Below are 22,335 nucleotides of genomic sequence, written 5' to 3' on the forward strand. Positions count from 1 at the left end.
TCACCATCCCAGCCTCCCTTCTCTAGACATGATCCAGTTAATCAATGTCCTACAGACTATATAGTGCCTGGAACTCGATACAGCAGCCTAGAAATGGTCTGCATCTAGGAGCAGAGTACGACACCCACTCCCTTTTTCCAGACACTGCACTCCCATCAATCCAGCCAAGAATGGCATTAGGTTTTTAACAGCCTCTTTATACTGGTGGATGATGTTGAAGTTAAATTCCCTGGTGATTTTTAAGAGAGACTCTTTTTAAGCCAGGTCTTTCCCATCAGCTATACGTCATTGATTATTTGAATCAAAATGCCGGTGTTCTCATTTATCTTTGTTAAAATTAATCTGGTTGGTTTCACCCATGATTACAACCTGTTAAAATCCTTTTGACTCCTGAAGACCTCAATTCATAGTAGCTCTGTCATTTAGAAATGTGAGGAGCTTACTTTCAAAGAATCACCAGTAGCAGCCTCATCACCATCATTACCACAGGATCTAAATGAAAGAAGCTTAAACAAAAATAGTAATTCGTTAGTGAGCAGAGTCAAAGGAAGGATGGAACAGCTAAGTGACAGGAAAGTCAGGGGTACAGCTGGTCCTCGGTAAGAATTAGAACAGGAATTCCAGTTCCATCACCGTCCTTTCCATCACACATCTCCTGCGAGTGCCAGCCTTCTTCCTCCCCAACTGCAATCCCGCTTTTCCCCATGGCACTGCATGGCTGCCAACAGCTGCAGAGCTTTGCTTGCTGCCGCGTCGGCTTCTTTGAAAGAGACTGATCTGGTCCCTAACGTAAAAGTCCAAGGAAGGGGAAAGGATGTTTAACATCATCAGCCATCAGAAAAATCCAAATCAAAACCACAATGAGATAACACCCACCAGGATAGCTATAAAAAGACAGACAATAACAAGTGTTGTCTCAGAGGAGGAGAAATTGGACCCCTCATTCATTGCTGGTGGGAATGTAAAATGGCACAGCCACTTCGGAAAACGTTTTGGCAGTTCCTCAAACTCTTCAACATAGTTACCATATGACTCCTAGAGAAATGAAAACGTGTCCACACAAAAAGTTGTACACAAATGTTCATAGCAGCATTATTCAGAATAACTCAAATGTGGGAACAACCCAAATGTCATCAACTGATGAATGAATTAACAAAATGTGGTGTATCCAGACAGTGGAATGTTATTCAGCCATAAAGAGGAATGGAGTACTGATACATGCTACAAATGGGCGAACCTTGAAAACACATTCAGTGAAAGAAGTCAGACACGAAAAGCCACATATATGGTTCCATTCACATGAATTGTCCAACATAGGGACATCTATAGAGAGAGAAAGTAGATTGCCTAAGTCTGAGAGGTGGGATGTGGTCAGTGAAAGAAGTCAGACACGAAAAGCCACATATATGGTTCCATTCACATGAATTGTCCAACATAGGGACATCTATAGAGAGAGAAAGTAGATTCGTGGTTGCCTAAGTCTGAGAGGTGGGATGTGGAATGGTCACTGACTGTTAATGGGTACACATTTCTTTTAGGGGTTATGAAGCGCTCTAAAATTAAACTGTGGTGATGTGAGCACAACTCTCTAAATACACTGAAAACCATTGAAATGTACAATCGAAATGGTTGGATTTTATGGTATGTAAATTGTGTCTCAGTAAAGCTTTCAAAAAATAAATCCAGGAAAGGAAGTCATTGACCCAGCTTGGGTGAGATGTCCTATTTTGAACTCACCAGCTGTGGCAAGTGGGCATGGGGGCATGGGAAATATGGCAGCTTATCTGGACAGTTTCCATCATCATGGGAATGAGGGACACAGTTCCTATTAGGGTGTCAGCAGACAAAACAATAGGTACCCACCACACTGGCTAATTCTAGACAACTTACAGTTATTCAAACACTGAATTATTTCTTCTGAATTACCTCATTAATTATCGCAACAACCCTGGGGATATAAAAGCCATTTTATAGTTGATAGAGGCTCAGGTTAAATAAATGCCCCAGGATCACTTAGCTAGTTGGTAACTAATGTAAGCTACGGTTCAAACCCAGGTTGGACTCCAGTGTCCTCTCTTAATTATTAGGCCATGCTGCCTCCTCTGGCTTTATACAAGTTGTTGAAAAATTCTGGAACATATCACTGGAGACCTAACTTGAGATCCATTCTTTATTTCATTTACTTATTCACTTTTTCATTAAAGGAGATGTTTTGATATGAAAACCCTGAACTTCCTTTGCTGGCATAGGACCACAGTTGGTAATCTTTGAGAAGTGCCCGAAGACTGGAGATGGTCGTGCAAACCCTGCTAACCACACTGCTCTCCACACCACACTCCTCCAGCTTGTCAAGGGTATAAGGAACTGGGACAAGAACACATCTTGTTAAAATCATGATGCAGTAGGTCTGGAGCAATCTCCTGATCTACCAACCAGTTAACCTCACTGTCAAAACAAGAAATAAGGTTAATTTGGCAAGATGTGTGCCTAGTGAACCAATACAGCTTATTTTCCAAGTATTCACAAGCTGTCTACTTAATAATCTGCACTCAGATTCTGCCAGCAATTTGATGGCACAATTTATGGATACCAAGCCTACTGGTCTGTGGTTTCTCAGACCTCCTTTTGCCTTCTTTAAAAATTCAATACAACCGTTTTCCATCTCTAGTCGCTTGGTAATTTTCTGCTGCACCATGATTTCTCAAAGATCCAGGGCAGTGGTTCTGCAACCCCATCTGCACATTCCTCCTGTCTCCCAGGTGGGATTCATGTGGGCCTGTGATGTAAATCTACTGAATTCCGCTGGACACTCACCTGCTCTCCCGTCTCCTACTTTAAGCTCTGGATCCTTCTTTTCGGCATTTGTTCCAGCTTCTCCAAGATGCAGCTCCTTCTTCCCGGTGGAGGAGGCAGAGGACGCCTGGGAGTGGATTGTTCGGCTTTCTCCCTGTCATCTGTCACTAGCAGACCATCTGCACCAGCAGAAGGCATGGCTTCCCTTCTCCCTCTTTCTTCATATGGATGAAACAATCTTTCTGTTGTCCTTAGCATTCCTCACCAGCCGTGGTCACTCTGAAATGCAGCCTTCCTGGCACTGTTTTTCTGCACTCCTGCCATGCTTTATTGTCATCCACAGCCCTGTGCCTGCAGGCCCCCTTTCAGTTGTGTCATCTGCAAATCCAGCTAAGGTGATATATCTCAAAGGCAGCCCCTTTTTCGTCATTAATTGGGCTATTTGAACTTGGGACAACTGACTGTGTTTTTAGAGTTTCCCATCAACAGAGACTGTGGTTTTCAGAATGCCTAGCTAAAAGTAATATTATCTATTGTTTGTGGAGCTGTATATGTCACAATAGGATTATGATCTAGGTTACTGTTATTATCTTCATTTTACAGACAAGGAAACTGAGGCCCAGAGTAACATTCCCCCAAGATCATACAGTTATTTTATGGAGCAGGGTGAGTCTTGAACCCATGTTATCTAAGTTCAGAATCCATGTTCTCAACCACTTCCCTGGAGGTCTCTCCTGAGTACCGTGGCAGAGGAGACAACCCTAGCTGCAAAGATCTAGAAGGCTCTATCACAGGCCCTAATGCTAGTGCACATCGAGGAAATCTCGAGCCAGGGCAAAGGGCATGAACACTGAAGGAGGAGGAAGACAGTCTCAAAACAGGAGCCTACTTCAAAGGGAATTGAGAGGCTTAAGTGAGATCATTCATTCATTCATTCACCGAATACCTGTCTACCTCTGCCATGTCCTCCACCAAGTTCTTGGGTGTTCATACATCCTTGTGAAATGGCTTGCCCCATCCCCTTCCACATCCTCTCTGGAAGTCCAAGCCCCGTGGTTTCCTCAGGACAGATGACTTTGAGCCTATTTTAGCAGAAGCAATTCCTGGTCATCCTAAGCCTGTTTCTGCTCCAGACACCCAGAGGGCACAGAGGCAGGGGAGATGGTGTTTCTGGCTTTAGCCGAAGGAGTAATCACAGCTCTTTGCTTAATAAGGCCTTGCTTAATAAGGCCTTTCAATTATCTCAATAAAGAGGAGACTAAACACTTAACCACTGTGGAGAGTATCTTATTGATTGGAGGACAGAGGCTCTGGCCTGCCTGCCCAGGACTGAGTAGGATCCAGGCCAACCTGGTCCCAGAGGGCAGCTGCTAGGGTGTGAAGTACTTAAAAGAGTTTCTCCAAGCTCTGAGAGGAGCCAGCACAGTTCCAAAGTGGCTTCACAACTTTAAGGGGCTGAGCTTCAGAGCTCATGGTCCCCCTCTGAGATGCTATGGCTACTGGAAAATAGACAAAAGCGAGAAAAGTGGCTTTTAATCCCAGTTGAGCAAAGGAGAGCTGTCAATGTAATTAGCCTCAGTTCCTGCATCTGTACAATGGGGATAAGAATACAAAGTTCACAGGGTTCATGGGGCTTGTGTGAGGTAAATATGCAGAAGTGCTTTGTAAATTATAAATCCACATGAATAGGTGAGTCTGTTATTTGCTGTTATCATCATTAATGAGATTCTGTTACTCTTCTGCTTAACATGGTGCCTCACTGAATGGGATAAACCCATATTCCTCCCCATGGCCCGTCAGATGCTGCATGATCTGGCCCCTGCCTGCCTTACCCTCCTCTTGTGGTGTCTAGTCCTGCTGACCCTTGACAATTCCTAGATCAGACCAAACTCCTTCCTGCTACCTCAAGGCCTCTGTACTTGCTGTTTCCTCTACCACACACACTTGTCCCCAGGTGTTTTACATGACTGGATCCTTTACAAAATTCAGCTCTCAGCTTAAATGTTAGCTCCTCAGAGAGGCCTTTCCTGACCACACTCCCACCACCTGATGCAGCACCGCTCTCTAGTCTCTTCATAGAACCAACCAAGACACAATATTTTTATGTATTCACTTAATTGTTTATGGTCTTGTTAGGATGTTGGCTCCCTGCACATAAGGATCTTGTCTCTCTTGTTCACCCCCAGGTCCATGTCACGGTACCTGGCACATAGTAGGTACTCTAAACAATTGCTGAATGAGTGAATGAATGAATAGGCGAATGATTGGCAGGGAAGCCTCACTTGTTTCCCAAATGGCCTTCTCTCCCTTACACCCTGTTTCTCTCCCTCTCTCAGATACGGAGACATGGTGCCTAAGACGATTGCAGGGAAGATCTTCGGCTCCATCTGCTCCTTGAGTGGCGTCCTGGTCATTGCCCTGCCAGTCCCTGTGATTGTTTCCAATTTTAGCCGGATTTACCACCAGAATCAGAGAGCTGATAAACGCAGGGCACAAAAGGTAAGCCTCAGACGCAGGGATGCGGGGGCAGTGTAAAGGATGCGGGGGACCAGCAGTCAGGGAGCCAGGCCTAGAGCTCCTGAGGATCACTGCACAGCCAGCCTCTGGCTTTGCAAGGTAAGGTAGCTTCGGTCCCTTCCTGCTCATTGGTCTCCTGAATTCCAGCCCATCAGTTCCAAAATGCAATGAACCCTCAATTATCTGTAAACCATCCACCTTTGGACATTCTATGGCAATTTCCTTGGCCTCTGGCTCCACCTACACTCCCTCAGCCACTGCCACTCAGCCGTCCCTGCACTCCTCCCTCTCCCAGCCAAGAGCTTACTAGGAAACATAATCTCTTTTTAATATCCTATAAAAGCCTATATAAAACCCAGTGACAAAAATAAATTTGTTGAAAAGAAAAATAAATAGTGTGAAATGAAAGCATCCTAAGGTCACCGAGTTCAAGGACAAATGGCACAACAGGCTTTAGGAATCTCCAAGATATCATAGGGTAAAGGCACTGAAGTCAACTGCAGGTGGTGATCAGGAGACTAACCATCAGTCCTGGGGAAAGTGTTAGATTATGTTCAATATACACTGCTGAAAATGGCAGGAGAGGGTAAAATACAGTCATTTGCCCATGCAATGAGGAAAAATGTCTGAAGGCTTTGGTGCTCAGAAAGAAGCCTCGTTTTCCAGCTAGCCCTCAACCTTGTTTCTAGAACAACTCATCGACTCAGCCAACTCTTGTTCACTTGCATTTTTAAGGCATCTAGCCAGTGAGGTTTCTGGGTAGTGACTTTTCCCCAGGTTTCCTCTCAGAAGAGGGTTATCTGGGTTGGGGAAGTGGGAAAGCGGTGTTTTTCATTGTCCTCAGATCTGGGCTGAACTGTGGTGCCCCTTCAGCAGCATCTCAGCCCCCAGGGATTATGGCCAGAGCCTTTCTGAGGACAATGGAAAGGAGGAGAGCTGTTGAAAGACTGGCTTTTGGAGGCTTGGGGTTTTGTCTCCTTACTTTATTCTTTTATCCATTATTCCACAAACATTTATTGAGCACGTACTATGTGGTCGGCCCTATGCATTGCAGCCAGATTCTTTCCTTGCTACAGAATTCCTGCTACTGGCCTTCTGCTTGCAGGGATAACCTCCAGGTAGCAGGGCTTGCCTTGGGTGTAAAGGCTCAAAGGGAAGTTAATGTCGTTATGGAGGAAGAAATCCAGAATTTCAGAACAGATCTGTGTATGCCGACCGTCACAAAGCTATAAAGGTTATGAAAGCTAGCTCCAAAATGTATAATAATTATTATATAACAATTTACATATAATTGTATAGTGAATCTAGTTGGTTCCCACCTCTAGCCTATCACCTTCTGTGTGCCTTTATGGTTGGCTCCTTGCCTCCTGTCCCCTCTGCCTCTGCTGAACTATGTTTTTATTTATGCTGACCTAGTCTGTTAAGTTGCCACCTTAAGATTTATCTTCTGGCTCTGTCCGTCATCCTTTCTGTCCCATACACGCCTATCTCTTACCTCTTCACCCAGGGTTTCCCTACCTCCTATTTCCTGCCAGTCATCCCAGAAACGGAAATCTTACCTCTTTCCCTGTTTAAGTCAGGCAGCAAATTTGAATAGGGTCTAAATTCATTATGCAGAAACTGGGATCTCCTTCCCACAATCAGGAACCAGAGACCCTGAAGGGCCAGGGATCCTCTAGTGGCCCCGCCCCAAAGGGGCTAGGGCTAACACAGGTTTCTGGCAGAGCAGGTGAGGTTCACAGGAATCCTCAGCTCACCCACTAGCCCACGGCTGTGCACACACCAGTGATAGCCCCTTCCAGCTGCATTCTCAGTCACTCCTACAGCTACCTTCCCCTCCCCCTGGGAATTGATTTATTATTATTATTTTTTAGAGATAGGGTCTCACTATGGTGCCCAGGATGGAGTCAAACTCCTGGGATCCAGGAATCCTCCCACCTCAGCCTCCAGAGTAAGCTGGGATTACAGGTGTGTTCCCAGCTCTCCCCTGGGACATTATAAAGCTCATCCTGTGTGAGTAAAATCTAGGAGCAACTTAGGCTTCTTCCTTCCTCTAGCTGCTAAAGATGAGTCTCCCTCCCTCCCTGCCCCTTTCCCTCTCCCTCTTCTCTCTCCCCTTGAAATCAGAGTAAATATTTACAGTGTTTTCACCTTGCCTGGATACTGTTTCTCCTCAAGGCTGCTCAGCTCTGTCTCTGTCACCTTGGGCTTCCTATAAGAGGGAAATAAATACTTGCTGCTCCAGCCTTGAGTCTGTCACCATGGGTCAAGGCAAGTAGGTGGAAAGTGGAGAGATGGGACGGGAAGGAAGCTAATGATAGTTCTCAGCCCGGACCACATACTTGGGAGCTAAGTAGCTATATTGTCATCCTCTTCCCATGACTGGTTTGACTGGGATTATTACTAAGATTAGTCTGTTACTATTTGCCTTAGATATTGTGTCCTCTGAGCCAAGTGAACTGGAGATAAGGGGAGGTCTGGCAGTGGGCAGAGAGAGGGGAACATCCGGAGTGGGGCATTTGGTCCCCATCTCCAGTTCTGGTGCATACCCATATTCTTTTTTTTTTTAATAAAATGTTTTATTGAGATAATTATAGATGCTCATGTAGTTGTAAGAAATAACACAGAGCAATCTCTTACAAAGTTTGTCCACCAGTTTCCCCTAGTGGTAACATTTTACAAAACAATAGCACTATATATCACCACCAGGGTATGGACATTGTACAACCAACCAATCTTATTCAGATATCTCCAGTTTTACTTGGACTGGTGTGTGTGTGTACATGTGTGTGTGTATAAGTTCATGCATCCACTGCCACGGTCAAGAGACTGAACAGTTCCAACACCACAAGGATCCCGTGGGTTGCCCTTTTATAACCCCACCTTCTGCCCTAGCCCTGCCCTGTCCCTAACCCCTAACAATGATGACAGTCATTAGGAAGGAGAAGGGCAGCCAGCATGTGTAATGTGTTCAGCTTCTCCCTGTGCACGCAGGGGAGATGAGCTTGAACTGAGACACCATGCAGCCCTCCTGCAGTGGGCCTTCTCTGCTGAAGGCTTCCCAGGTTGGAGCTGGGGAGAGTTTCAGTTGTCCTAGTTAAAACCATTTATTTTTCCATCATTTATAAATGTTTTAATTTCAAAAATGTTATATACATGAATTCATGCAATAGGTAACCTTTGGGTATTGGCTTTTTCCATTCTATATGATTCCTGGATTTTCATCCAAGTTGCTGTACCAGTAATCCATTCATTTTTATTGCTGAGTAGTATCCATGGTACAGATGTACCAGTTTGTTTATTTGCCTGTTGAGAAACACCTGGGCTGATTCCAGTTTGGGGCTATTACAAATAAAGCTACTGTGCACAATCATGTAGAGGTTTTTGTGTGAGCATAAGTTTTAATTTCTCTGAAATAAACGTCCCAGAATGCAACTGCCCATGTTTTGGCTTTCCATTTCTTTCTCTTTCTCCTCCTACTGCCTCTCCCAGGGCAAGAGACAGAAATACTCATGGTTAAAAGGCACCCATCAGCCAGACAGGAAGAAAGTGCTTAATTGTGAGAGGCCTCTCAAGGATTGATAGAAGTATCAGCTTAAACATAGATGGTGCCTGCAACTGTACCCAGAGTAGCAGCATTCTCCTTCCAAATCCCCTCTCCTCCAACCCTGGAGTCTCCACATTTGTTGAAAATGCAATCTCCTGGGCTTTGCTCAAATTTCGAAACTTGTCTGATGGTGGAAATTCAGGGAAGGAGGAGGAGAATGTTCTGGAAGCAACATTCAGTCTGAAAGTTGGAGGTCCTGAGCTGAAGTCTTGATCGTCCACTGCCTTTCCCTGGATAAGTTACTTCCCCTCACAACCTCCATTTTTTTTTTTTTTTTTTTTTGTCTTTGAATTTATCTGGATGATCTCTAAGCTCTCTTTTAACTCTCACATTGTTCTTAAGGCCATGGAAGAGGATGAAGCTGACCAGTCCACTCAAGGATTGAGCCCATTACAGTGGCTCTATAAGCATGGCCTTCCAGCCATCTACATAGGATCTTCTTCCTTCCTCAGCCATCATAAACGTTGCTTGAGCACCTGTTCGGTGTGAAGCCCTGTGTTGGGTGTTAAGAGATAAAAATATGCATAAGCCACATGCCCCAGGCCCCAAGAGCTCAAAACCAGGCTATAGAGCCCCACCCAATTTCATATGCTGGGTATGGTTCTGTAAATCCATTGCAAACCTTTTTATCCTGTGTGGGGAGTGATTAAATGATCTAGTACATTTGGTATGACAATCTGTTGCTTTAATAGAGCCCCGGGTAAGATATGATTAAAAGAAGTGCCACAAAGAAGAACAGGAGAATCTTTCATCTCTAGAAACTAATGAAGACGGACCCCAGATACAAAAAAGGTCTGGCTCCAAGTGGTGCAATCAAATTATATAAGACTATAATAAGCTTGACACAATTGGATTTCCATATGAAACTCTCAACACCCAGCACTCACCCAAAGCAAATGCAGCCACATCCTCAAATGATGAGGAACTTGCTTGAACGTAAACATCTAGCCAAGGGTAGGGCTTAAGCAGGATTCCCACAGAGTAGAACTGTCCTGACCCCCAATCAATGTTCTCTGCTTGTAGAGAGGAGGCATGATAGCACTGATTTGCCATCATCCTTTCTCTCCCAGGTTCCCCTTTTTATTCTCTCCTTCATCAAGAGAAGCAGTCTTCCTCAGACTTAAGGGAAGATCTTTCAGGCTCAAGTCCTGGCCCCTTCCCCATATTTAGAAGCCTGGGAAGGGAGTTGAATTGTTTCTGCAAAGAGATACTTCCCACAAAGCAAGAGATATACGTCCTTTGTGCTTCTGTTGACCACCTGAACCCGAGTCAGTGGCCTCCTTTTAGCAGATGAACCAGCCCAGCAGGACACTTGGGGAGAGGGTGACAAGAAGTGGAAATTGCCACAATTTCCTTAGGACTCTTTTCCTGCGTAGAGTCCATGCTGAAGTTGCCTGTGGACTTGCTCAGAGCCAGAAGGAGGGACCCTTCTACTCCAGGATGGGTCTGCTATCCTTGTGGGCTGTTCTGCTTCCAGTAGCAAGAGCCTGGGGCTGTAAATAGTTATACAGAGCCCAAACCTCAAGTTGCATTTTTTTTAACCAGCAAGAAACCTCTACCCAGTCCCTTCTGCCTCTCTCAGTCTCATTCCTTAGTCCTCTGTCTTTGGTTGTGCTACTGTCATGGTGACAATGATGACAGTCATTAGGAAGGAGAAGGGCAGCCAGCATGTGTAATGTGTTCAGCTTCTCCCTGTGCAAGCAGGGGAGATGAGCTTGAACTGAGACACCATGCAGCCCTCCTGCAGTGGGCCTTCTCTGCTGAAGGCTTCCCAGGTTGGAGCTGGGGAGAGTTTCAGTTGTCCTAGTTAAAGCCAAGTAGTGTATGGAAATGTGTCCCATCCTCCCTTCTTAGGCACAGACAGTCAACTGTCACATGTACCTGTACTCATTCCCACTGTCATGTGCAGCAAAACAAACATATGTTAACATATACATGCAGCCGGGCACGGTGGCTCACACCTGTAATCCCAGCACTTTGGGAGGCCAAGGCAGGTGGTTCACCTGAGGTCAGGAGTTTGAGATCAGCCTGGCCAACCTGATGAAACCCCATCTCTACTAAAAATACAAAAATTAGCTGGGTGTGTTGGTGGGCACCTGTAATCCCAGCTACTCAGGAGGCTGAGGCAGGAGAATTGTTTGAACCCAGACGCAGAGGTTGCAGTGAGCCGAGATTGCGCCACTGCACACCAGCCTGGGTGACAGCGGGACTCCATCTCAAAAGAAAAAAAAAAATATATATATATATATATATACATGCATGAGTCCACTCCCGAAGACAGAAATACAATTGTAAATGTGCTTATTAACTTTAAAAATCGAGAACTTACTGTTTACTGGGGGTACATCAGTAAACAAGGCAAAAACTGCTGCCCTCAAGGAGTTTACATTTTAGTGGGAGAGAAAGTATCAAGATAAATATATAAAACATATCTTTCCTTAGTAATAAGTGCTAAGAAAAAAATTGCAGAGGAGTTAAGAAGCATTGAAGAGCACATAGGCACCCTCCTTGCTTTTCTCATAATTAACTCATATTTGGGGACCTACTATATACAGAAAACTGTACTGGACCCTAGAGGAGAATCAGGGCAGCTATCACATACACTCCTCTAAGGAGTTTGCAGTCTAGAGATAAGAAACCTGAGTAGCACAACTGAATAGCACACGGCATTTTGCAATACTGAGTAGATAAAGGTCATGAAACCTGTGGGAGAATAGAGCTTGGATGAGTGATATTTCTCCTGCCAGGATAATACCCGGGCTGCAGAGATGAGTGGAGACTCCTGAGAATTCTGACCCAACCAAGCTATACAAAGTGGGTACACAACGTCTCAGACCCAATCCCTGGGTCTATAACTGGAGATGCATGAGGTTGGAGAGAAACAGCCTCATCCCCTTCATCAGGTGTCACCTGGGAAGCCAGCCTCACAGTGTCACCAGGCTTGCTGTCTTTTTGTATCATGGTCTCCCTCATTCTTTTATTATCTCTGCCAATCACAGAAGGCCCGCCTTGCCAGGATCCGTGTGGCCAAAACAGGCAGTTCGAATGCATACCTGCACAGCAAGCGTAACGGGCTCCTCAACGAGGCACTGGAGCTGACGGTAGGTACCTGGAGGACCTGGGCTGGGGAACATAAAGGGGCGGATGGGCTTATTTTCTCTTTCCCAGGACACCAGCACTTCCACCCCAGAGCCCTAGTATGAACCCCAAGGAGGACTTGTTTCCAAACTTTCCCCAGGTGACAGCCCCCTATTCACACACCACTCCTATAGGATTATCACCACTACCTCTAAACCAGGTTTAGACCAAGGGCCTCTGAGCCCAAAGGCTAGCATATTCAATGCTGACCCTGAAATTTGGTCAAATAAAAAACTTTGATTATTCTATTGCCCTTTGACCTTTAGTAGAGAAATGAAGGAGCTGGAGAGGGGAAGAGCCACCAGCTTTTTACTCAATCTCTCTTCTTTTTTTACTAGGGCACCCCAGAAGAGGAGCACATGGGCAAGACCACCTCACTCATCGAGAGCCAGCATCATCACCTGCTGCACTGCCTGGAAAAAACCACTGTGAGTCCCAGCCCATTGCCGCCTCCTTTTCAGCACTGACCCTGACCCTTTTCTAAGGCTGTACTCACATCTTCACTCTGGGCCAGATGTCAAAGTCTGTCCCCTTCAGATCCAACAGGTAGTGATGGGATCTACTGGCCCTCAAGTGGAAGACCCTGAGGAGTGGGGCAAGGTCACCAGGGTGGGAGGCCAGCTCTGTCCTGCAGGAGCACTGAGGAGGCCACTCCCCCAGCCTCCCACACACTCCTACACTCATCTCCAAAGCCCATTTCTTGATTACTGAGGACTTAGGGGTCTGCCTATCAGTTTCTCAGTTCTGACGGGCATCACCCTTCAAAGCTTGGGCTTAATTTGTATAGGACAGTAGAGAAGAGTGTTGATTTCTGTCCCACCTCTGGGGCTGGGTTGATGCAGCCTGTGGGCCCCTTGGCTCCCTACATCCTCCTGCAGACAGTGTGTGGAGGCAGTGCATGTATTTCTCCAACCAGGATTCAGAAGTACCACACCCCCCCCGCCCCGACGCCTGCCCAGTCACCCTGCGGTTCTCAGGGGATCCAGATGCTAACAGGCTGATTGTTAAAACAGAGCCATGGTTGAGGGTGCCACAGCTGGAGTGTGGAATGATGCTTGTGCCTAACCATCAGACTGAAAGGAAGGGCAGTGGGGCCAACCCTGGACCCTTGGCAGATAAGTGCTAGGAACAGCAGACAGGGAAGAGAGGTCAGGGTAGAAAAGCCAATGAGAAACAAAGTGAAAGCCTTCCTGCTCCTTTCTAGAACCTCCTCCCCAAAGAGTCTATATTCAGGGCTCAGTACACTAAGGAAGGAACTTCCTAATTCTAGATGTTCCATATCCTGGCCTCCCAGATGTAGAGAGAATAAATGTTAGATGACTCTTTTTTTTTTTTTTTTTGGCAGGGAGAGGGGTGTGGGGCTGCAGGGACAGGATCTTGCTGTGTTGCCCAGGCTGGTCTTAAAACTCCTGGCCTCAAGTGATCCTCCCACCTCAGCCTCCCAAGTAGCTGGAACTACAGGTGCACATCACCTTGCCTGGCTTAGATGACTCTATCTGAGCCAAATGTGGACACTGTGGATGACAGTTGAACCCAACAAGGACTTCCAAAATGGGAGGGTGCTCTGCAAACCCTAGTTTACAGGATTTATCATCAAGAATGTATATTCGTATCTAGACTTTCTCTCAAAGACTCTGAGCTTGCCAAAGGGATAGGCCTGGACCCAACTGCCCTTTCCAAGTTGCATGTGCTGGGTGGAATGTGTAAATTGAAAGGATATGGGTGAAAACATTTGGGTTTGAAGGACTGGAATGTTGGCATTGAAGAAATCGGATTTTAGAATTGAGGGATGGAATGCTGGCATTGAAGGGATGGAATGCTGAATTTGAGGGAAAGAATGTTGGATTGTGGGGGTGAGATATTGGGATTAAAGCCCTGGAATGCTGGATTTTAGGGGAGGAATGTTGGACTCAAGGGGTGGAATGTTGGGACAGGAGAGGCAGAATGTTGGGATGGAAGGAGTGAATGTTGGGGTTGAGCAGGGTCCTGTTGGGGCTAAAGGGTGGAATGTTGGTACAAAGCGGGCAGAATGCTGGGAATGAGGGATGGAATGTTTGACTCAAAGGGTGGAATGCCGGGATCAAGAGATTGAATGTCAAAACTGGCTTGGGAATGCTGGAATGTACAATCAATGGTGTTTTTATCTTCTGTTGGCATGTTGTCCTGTAGGGGTTGTCCTATCTTGTGGATGATCCCCTGTTATCTGTACGAACCTCCACCATCAAGGTATAACTTTTTAAAAATTCAATTGATGTTTTTCTCCCTGATAATTCTGAGTCTGTGGATTCTCCCCTTTTTACCCCCCGGCCTGGTTCTGTGCATGTGCTGCTGATTCTTCTGGGGCTCCTCCTACCTCTGCTGTCACACCCAGCACCAGCTCAGGCTTCCGGTTTCTTGTGCTGAACCACCCAACTGTCTTTCTAGTTCCCTCTTTGGACCTCCCCAGGGACATGGAAGGGGTGGTGGAACATGGCACCAGTGCTGGTATCCTGTGAGTCCCCATGTGCCACATCTGTCTGTGCCACATCCCAGCTCCGTGGGGACTCCTGGTATTTGCCGCCAGGCTGGTCTTTCCCTGAACTCTGTTCTCATGCCATGTCTCTTCAGACTTTCTCCTCACTCTGGCAGCCTTAGCCAGACCATTAATGCCATAGATTTGTAGTCACCTTGGCCAAACAGCCATTTTTTAGTTATCCTGGGTTCAGCTATACCCCATCCCAATGGCCTGCAGTCAGGAGATAGTTTAGCAATCCCTTCCCGTGCTTACACTTGACCTAGGGAATCCTGTGCCTCCAGGTATATTAAGGACTCATATCCCATAATCAGGTGGGGAAAATAATAATTAAAAGAAACCCTATCCCTGACAGTTTGCCCCACTGGCCTTCAGGATCAATGCTCTCCCAATTCTGTGAATGACCCCCATGTTTAAAAGCTTTTGTCACACCCTTACCTATTAAATCCAGGAAAGACAACCTAGCATACCCACTACCCACAGTCAATGACTCCTTATCTGCCACCTCTGGCAGAGGTTGTACGAAGCCTGGAAAGTAAAGTCTTTGCTTCTAGCTGTGATGATGCCACTGAATCCCTCTGTGTCCTCTATGTCCCTTCAGAGCTCAAAGCTGTAGATGGAGTATATGTCACATCATGATTTCACAGCTGCAGTCCCTACCCTTTGAGCTGATGGCCAGGGCTGCCAATATGCTTCTCTTTCTGTCCTCATTGGATGCCCATGGGACATCACCCCTCCTGAATGCTTATCTGTGATCTGGGCAGCTGGGAGCCCTTCCTTCAAGGTCCAGAACAGAGACAGGCAGGCATACAGCGTATAGGGGCTTACCTCTCTCGTCCCTACCTCTTTTTCCTACTTCTTCTCCTTCTACCTCTCACAGAACCACGAGTTTATTGATGAGCAGATGTTTGAGCAGAACTGCATGGAGAGTTCAATGCAGAACTACCCATCCACAAGAAGTCCCTCACTGTCCAGCCACCCAGGCCTCACTACCACCTGCTGCTCCCGTCGTAGTAAGAAGACCACACACCTGCCCAATTCTAACCTGCCAGCTACTCGCCTGCGCAGCATGCAAGAGCTCAGCACGATCCATATCCAGGGCAGTGAGCAGCCCTCCCTCACAACCAGGTGGGTGGCTTCCATCATCCCCAAAGGCTCGAATCCTCTCATTCCCAGAATTAGACAATCGCAGCATTAGGAAAACCTTGAGGATCCTCTAGCCACTCCCCTTATCTAATGCATGAGCCCCTCTACCTTCCTCCTTTCCTTGCAAGGAAACCCAAAGGTCCTTCATATGCTGTTGGAGTAGGTACTACAGTAGTTTAGGCTGAAAATGGGGTTAGGTAACAAGGGGAAAAAAAAACTTTAAAAAGAATTATATATATACCTATAAAATAACGTGTCTCTAGATACACAAAAATGATCTGATCTGGTACAAGGAATGGACCAACCATTTTCTCAAGAAACAGTTTTCATATTTGTGTTACTCATGGCTTATCCTAGGCTGATTTTGAATCCCAGAGACTGACTTTTCCCTCCCTCTCTGCTTATATTTAGGCCACTTCCCACTACCTCCAAATGGGTTGCAGAGAATTCAGGGAAGGCAAATGCCAAATGCCACAAATGATAGGTAAACAATCACTGGTGGGAGTTATGTACACTCTGCAATTCAAAGCCTACTATACACAACTTGGTAATTGCTAGTAGTTTAGAAATAATAATTAGAATGGATTATTACAAACTGATTACAAAAGGCAGAGATAGAGGAACAACAAAATATCATCCTGGTTACCATGAACAAGGAATGTAGGGGGTCAAGGAAGCTTTGGGACGCTGGCCAGCAGGAACCATCATCAACTCACTCTTTTCTATCCCAGTCGCTCCAGCCTTAATTTGAAAGCAGACGACGGACTGAGACCAAACTGCAAAACATCCCAGATCACCACAGCCATCATCAGCATCCCCACTCCCCCAGCGCTAACCCCAGAGGGGGAAAGTCGGCCACCCCCTGCCAGCCCAGGCCCCAACACGAACATTCCTTCCATAGCCAGCAATGTTGTCAAGGTCTCCGCCTTGTAAAACCACTGGACAGAGGGCCAGAGGGGGTAGTGGGGAATGAAGGGGACTGGCATGTTGGTGGGTGGCCACTGGGACCACTCCCTCCCCGCTCTCCCCACTATTTCTGCCTGCCCCATTGTACCCCTAGCACTGAGACTTGTGCCTGGAAGGAAAAAGAGGCAGCAAAGGGGCACCTGAGGTTCACGCTGCTAGCGTGGACATAGCCCTGTGATACTGCATCTCACTGGGGCCAGAGGAAGGGAGGGAGGGTGGGGGGGGGGTCGGGGATGGGCCAGTGGGGGATGTAGGCTATGTGCCAGGACAGGGCCTGGATGGAGGAGCCTCAGACTCAGACCAAATAACAAGTGTTTCTGGAGACCCCAGTGAGGAAAATACAAGATCAAGAGCAGCAAAGAGGCCAAGTTGTCACAAGCAAAACAGGAAGAAAATATAACACTGTGTATTTAAGCACCTTTTTCAAGGCTCTTAATGGATAATATTTATTCATGGGAAAAGGTGGAAAACAAAAACACCAACGGATTTTTGTGAAATGTTTTTCTCCATGGACCCAACACCTTTGAACCAAAACAATGCATTTTGTGAGGGATTTTTTTTTTCTCCTTTTATAGCAAAAGCTTTTAGGCTAAGAAGTCAGTTATTGCTGAGTTCTCTCTCCATTCCCCCAGGTGGGTGAGGTCAACTGAGCCTGGGCCCCCACTGCCCAGCTGACCTGCGCAGAGCTGCCAAGTGACCACACGGCAATCCTTACCCTTTGTCTGTCCCTGTCTCCCTTGTCTCTGTACCTCTCTGCTTACCCCTGGCTGTTTCTGTGTCCAGCCATCTGTCTCTACCTGGATCCCAATGATCCTGAAACACATCAGTAAAGCCTTCTTCATCACTGCCATGCACAACAGACTTGTGCCTGGGAGTTCTATCTGTGTGAATGCAACTGCAGAGGAGGAAAGAGTGAAGCAAAAATTGGGAGAGTGCAGGGGTAAGGGAAGTCTACCTCACAGAACAGAGGTGCTTCCCTTGGGGTTGGAACCACTAGTGTTTGCAGTTTTGGTTTCTGGGAAAGAAAGGGAATGAACAGATTTATCACACTGGAATCTTGAAAAGGCAAATCGCCAACATCTGAGAAGCGGTCAACTCTGGTATGTGCCAGTGAGGGGAGAACGGAGGGACCCAGGGCTTGCAGCCGCAGCCAGTCATTATGGCACCTTGATATGGAGTCTTCCTTCAGGACCCACCATAAAGCCCATCCGGAGCCCTTCCAAGAGGTCCCAGGAGTAGTTTCCTCCAGAGAGGGCAGTGGTACGGGGACCAAGATTCCTCTGACTTACATCACACCTGAGACAACTCCCACACAGAGGCTGTGGAAGGGTAAGCCTGTGTGCCTCAAGAAAAATGCTTCAAAGCAAAAGCAAGTAAGAGATTCTAGATGATTCTTACCTGCTATGAAAGATGCCTTGATGTCTGAAGAGGCTTCAGCCTGATCTCCCTGAAGATAGCTGAAATGGGGGAGAAGCCTGATCACCTCTGTGCGAGCAAAGGAGTGAAGATTATTTCTTGAACACCTGGACAACGTATCTGTTCAACTAGCTTGCACCCTGGTGGAGCTGGGGGCAGCATTTCTGGAGTCCTCCTAACGGTTATTCACTGCTTATAGCAGAGTAGGTGGGCCTCAGAGTTAGTGACAAGTCCTTTCCTGCCCTTCCCAACACCCAGCCACCTTGCTGCAGTCTCTGCAGCCTGGGCTCTGAAATACATGAGCTCCTCGGGAGCTGCCTATCCATCCTACAGCTTAGTGGTTAGCTGTTTAATTGCAGGCCAAGAATTTCTCTGCCCACCACAGCCATCTAAATGAGTTTCACTAGCCAGGAACCTAAAAACACCCGTAGTGGGCTTCCCTATGACCCCAGCTCGATTGACCCTGTAGGCTCAAAAGGTTTTGAGGTGGCACCTAACCAGAATGTGGGCAGAAGGCAGAGGAGAGGGAGCCTTCTTTCTATCTTTATATCCTTATACTTATCCTCATTGACCACGGGCTGAGTTCTTTCTCTGGGTCTAGCCTCAAGGATTTCCCCTAATGTGGGAATCGAGTGGTTCTTGCCCCCTGAGCTTACAGACTAAGAAGACAGAAAAGCTTTACAACTACAGAGTACATGTGTATACACACAACCAACCTAAACACATCGGAAAATACATACTTAAATCAATTCCCTTCATATACACATCTCATTAGAAGACCAGGCTAACCTCCACTTAGAGGGCAGGCAAAGGACTAGAAAAGAATTTTTCTTTTAAAAAAAATGAATAATAGAACAAAATTACAAATGTCTAAGTATCTTTGTCATACTTCATAAGATCTGACTGGGGTAAGAGATAAAGAGGTAAATAGGGCCTGGTATTGTGGCTCACACCTGTAATCCCAGCACTTTGGGAGGCCGAGGTGAACAATCACCTGAAGTCAGGAGTTCGAGACCAGCCTGGCCAACATGGTGAAGCCCCATCTCTACTAAAAATACAAAAATTAGCCAGGCATGGTGGTGGGCCCCTGTAATCACAGCTACTAGGAAGGCTGAGGGGGAGGATTGCTTAAACCTGGGAGGCGGAGGATGCAGTGAGCCGAGATCGCGCCACTGCACTCCAGCCCAGGTGACAGAGCAAGACACAGTCTCAAAAAAAAAAAAAAGAAAGAAAGAAAAAAGAAAAGAAAAAAAAAGGAGGTAAACTGGAACATGGTTGCATACACATACAAACTTCCTGTGATGAATTTAAGAACAGGTCATTACAGGGTTAGAATAGTGACAGATTCAATAAAGGATCTGTTTGATAGGGCACCAAGGGAACATTTTACTGGTTCCCACAAAAATTAATGTTAAATACCATGTCCCAAGCAATTTACCATGTTTTTTTAATTGGTCCTAATCAACAGAATGTTTTGTGTTCCTTCCACTTCACGTTCAGATCTCACGTCATGCCACTTCCTAAAAGACCATTAGACCATCCCCTTTTTCTCCATCCTCCACTGTAGCCTTAGCCAGAGATAAAAGATTCAGTTCACTTCTGGTCCAAAAAATGTCAACCTTTGGAAAATGGCTCATCTACACTACAGAACACAGCCAGATGACACTGCTAAAGGGTATGGTAAGAAAACACAAGGTCCAAAGTATGCTGAATCGGTTTCGTAAGTCTAAGTCATTGGCCAGTGACTGAAAAACCAGGATATCAGGGTTTTCTGGGGGCCAATAGCTTTCTGGTGCAATGACCCTTGAGCTTTCATAGTTCATGAACCACCTTGACATAATAAGATTCCCAAAACCACCTATTCCATTCAATCCCACTCAGCATTAAGAGGGGGAGGGCAAAACAAACAAACAGTTACATTCAAATGTCAAATGAATGGGAACCTAGAAAATATAGTATTAAGAGCATATCAGAACTAGAAAAGATTTAAGAATATCTAATTTTACAGTATAGAAAACTGAGACCCAGAGAAATTAAATGACTTGTTCAAGGTCATGCAGTTATTGAATGACAGAGCTGAGACCAGAACACAAGTCTTTTGGCTATTAGTCTAATGCATTTTCTACCACACCCACTGCCTCTGACAGCAATGATGCTTTGGGGAAGATCCATCAAATAATCCATACTGTAATTGGAGACATAGTGTTATATAAATGTCAATACTATTTGGACACAGCCCTTGGAAATCACCTGACTGTACCAACAGAAAACATACTTTGGAAACCACCATCCTCTAGGTAGAACCATCTATGGACTATCAATTTTGTCAGAAATCAATGAACAAGTGAAGAGTCAATATTTTTTAGTCAAATATTTTCTCTTCTCAATGAAGAGAAGACTAGGACAATGACATTTTGAAGCATACCTTTTATACTCCTTGTGGTCCTTATGACAGTCTGTGATGGTAGTAGGTAAAGTAGCTAAATCCTTGATTCAGAGAGGGGAAAACGTAGAAAGAAACTGAATGACTTATCCGAGTTCACATGTCAAGTTAGTGGCAGAACCATTATTGCAATCCAGGACTTAAGACATCTTGTCCTAGGATTTTTCCTCCACATTTTATTGCACTGCTCTGAGGCTTGCTTATATTTTTAATACCTGGATTTCCAGGGTGGTGACTTGGGGGAGGGAAGTATTCAATTTAGAACCACCACAAACCAAGATCTCTGGAAACAAACTCTGTACTATTTCTCCTTCATCTCCTATTTTCATAACTAGTGCCAAGCTCAGGACTAACTGCATAGACTCCCTTTCAAAAGGCCAATAGATATTCTCAGTGACAGTTGAACACATTAGTTTACAATCACACAGAATTTGAACAGAACTTAAAGTGGACAGTTAATGCCAATCTATGATTAACAAAAACGTCAACTTGTGGATATGCTGATGATTTTATCCAGTTTTCAAAATATGATTCCTACAGTTCAGGATATCACTTATTAGATTGTAGACAAGGAAAGTGTACATTGAGACATTATGTACTTAAAAGTTTTTCCTTAAGTTTTGCAGAGGAAGTGGTTGAAAATTGAGCTAACACTAGATTTTAAGGTTACTAATGAATTCCAGTTTTCCAGTCTCCCGCACTTCAATTACCAGGTAACTATAAGGCAAAAATATCCCAATGCTGTGAACTTAAGGCAATATTCATTTCCTTTCTACACTACTTGGCATGGTAACCATGACAAACTTTTATTTTCTCTTTCTGATTTCCTAATGAAATCCACTATTTGCAAAGCTTTAAAATGACTAGATGAAGGAAAAACATTGTTATGACCCATGACCCTTGGAGCCCAAACAGCACCACGAAGAGCATTATTAAAACTAAGAGAAAGTGGCTATCAGAAAACGAAACAGCTTTAAAGGGGCTCCTTTTAAGTCTTGTTTTCTATTCAGAATGTTCTGTGTTTTTTCTCAAGTGTGGGAATGACATTTATCTTAGCAGGTTACTCAGCTACACTGGATGATGTCACTCTAACCAGTGTAGGGCACTGACCCACGTCCTGGGGGCTCCTTGGACCAATGGACTATTTTACAAACCTGGGAGGTGGGAGGGATGGTATATTTTTGATAATCAGACATTCCAATGTAATGTTTTACTTAGAGGTCACACCCTTCCCCCCATTAATGTCATCGTGAGATACATCAAGTGTGTTCTTTTCTATTTTCATATAATAAATGGGCTTTGCTTATCAACATCACAATGGCAAAGAAGAAATATACTGTACAAAACTGCAGGAAGATAAAACATGAAAACTTTCTATGAAAAAAAAAAAAAAAACTCTTGAGTTTCCTGTCGTCTTCTTTTGAAACTGTAGTGCATATGTTAAAACATGTATATCATTTACAGTATTGAGTCGTGTGCCACTGCTGTACCTGATGTATCCAATCTGGATTAAACAAATTATGTGCCACAAACCCTAAATGACTGTTTCTTTGAATACTGATTCTCCTTTCCTCCCAAAGGTGCTGGTATATACTAGAAAATAAGAAAAATTTGAACAAAGGCGGGCTTTCTACCTTGCTAGAGAAAACTCACAGAATCTTAGAAGGGTTATTAAAGGCCTAGTGTAATCTTCCCACTCCATCCCTCAATGTTAAACATAAACAACTCCTCTATGATATCCCTGATGGTTCTTGCCTGCTTGTATGCTGTTATTTGTGGATGTTCACGGTCTAACAG

At 45.3% G+C, this 22,335-nt stretch overlaps 1 protein-coding gene across 4 annotated transcripts in view; it reads left to right on the top strand.

Annotated features, from left to right (window-relative positions):
- The window catches only part of KCND3 (potassium voltage-gated channel subfamily D member 3), a 220,283-nt gene extending 198,213 nt beyond the window's left edge, over window positions 1–22,070 (top strand). Inside the window, exons 3-8 of one of the 4 annotated variants that reach the window (XM_015146696.3) lie at window positions 5,130–5,292; window positions 11,917–12,018; window positions 12,394–12,483; window positions 14,225–14,281; window positions 15,448–15,695; window positions 16,445–22,070. In XM_015146696.3, the coding sequence (XP_015002182.1) occupies window positions 5,130–5,292; window positions 11,917–12,018; window positions 12,394–12,483; window positions 14,225–14,281; window positions 15,448–15,695; window positions 16,445–16,646 (862 nt within the window). In that variant the 3' untranslated portion in view covers window positions 16,647–22,070. 4 annotated transcript variants of the gene reach the window in all.
- Window positions 22,071–22,335: the final 265 nt, after the last annotated feature.

This window comes from Macaca mulatta, chromosome 1, assembly GCF_049350105.2.
Source record: "Macaca mulatta isolate MMU2019108-1 chromosome 1, T2T-MMU8v2.0, whole genome shotgun sequence".
In the NCBI taxonomy this organism is placed as follows: Eukaryota; Metazoa; Chordata; class Mammalia; order Primates; family Cercopithecidae; genus Macaca; species Macaca mulatta.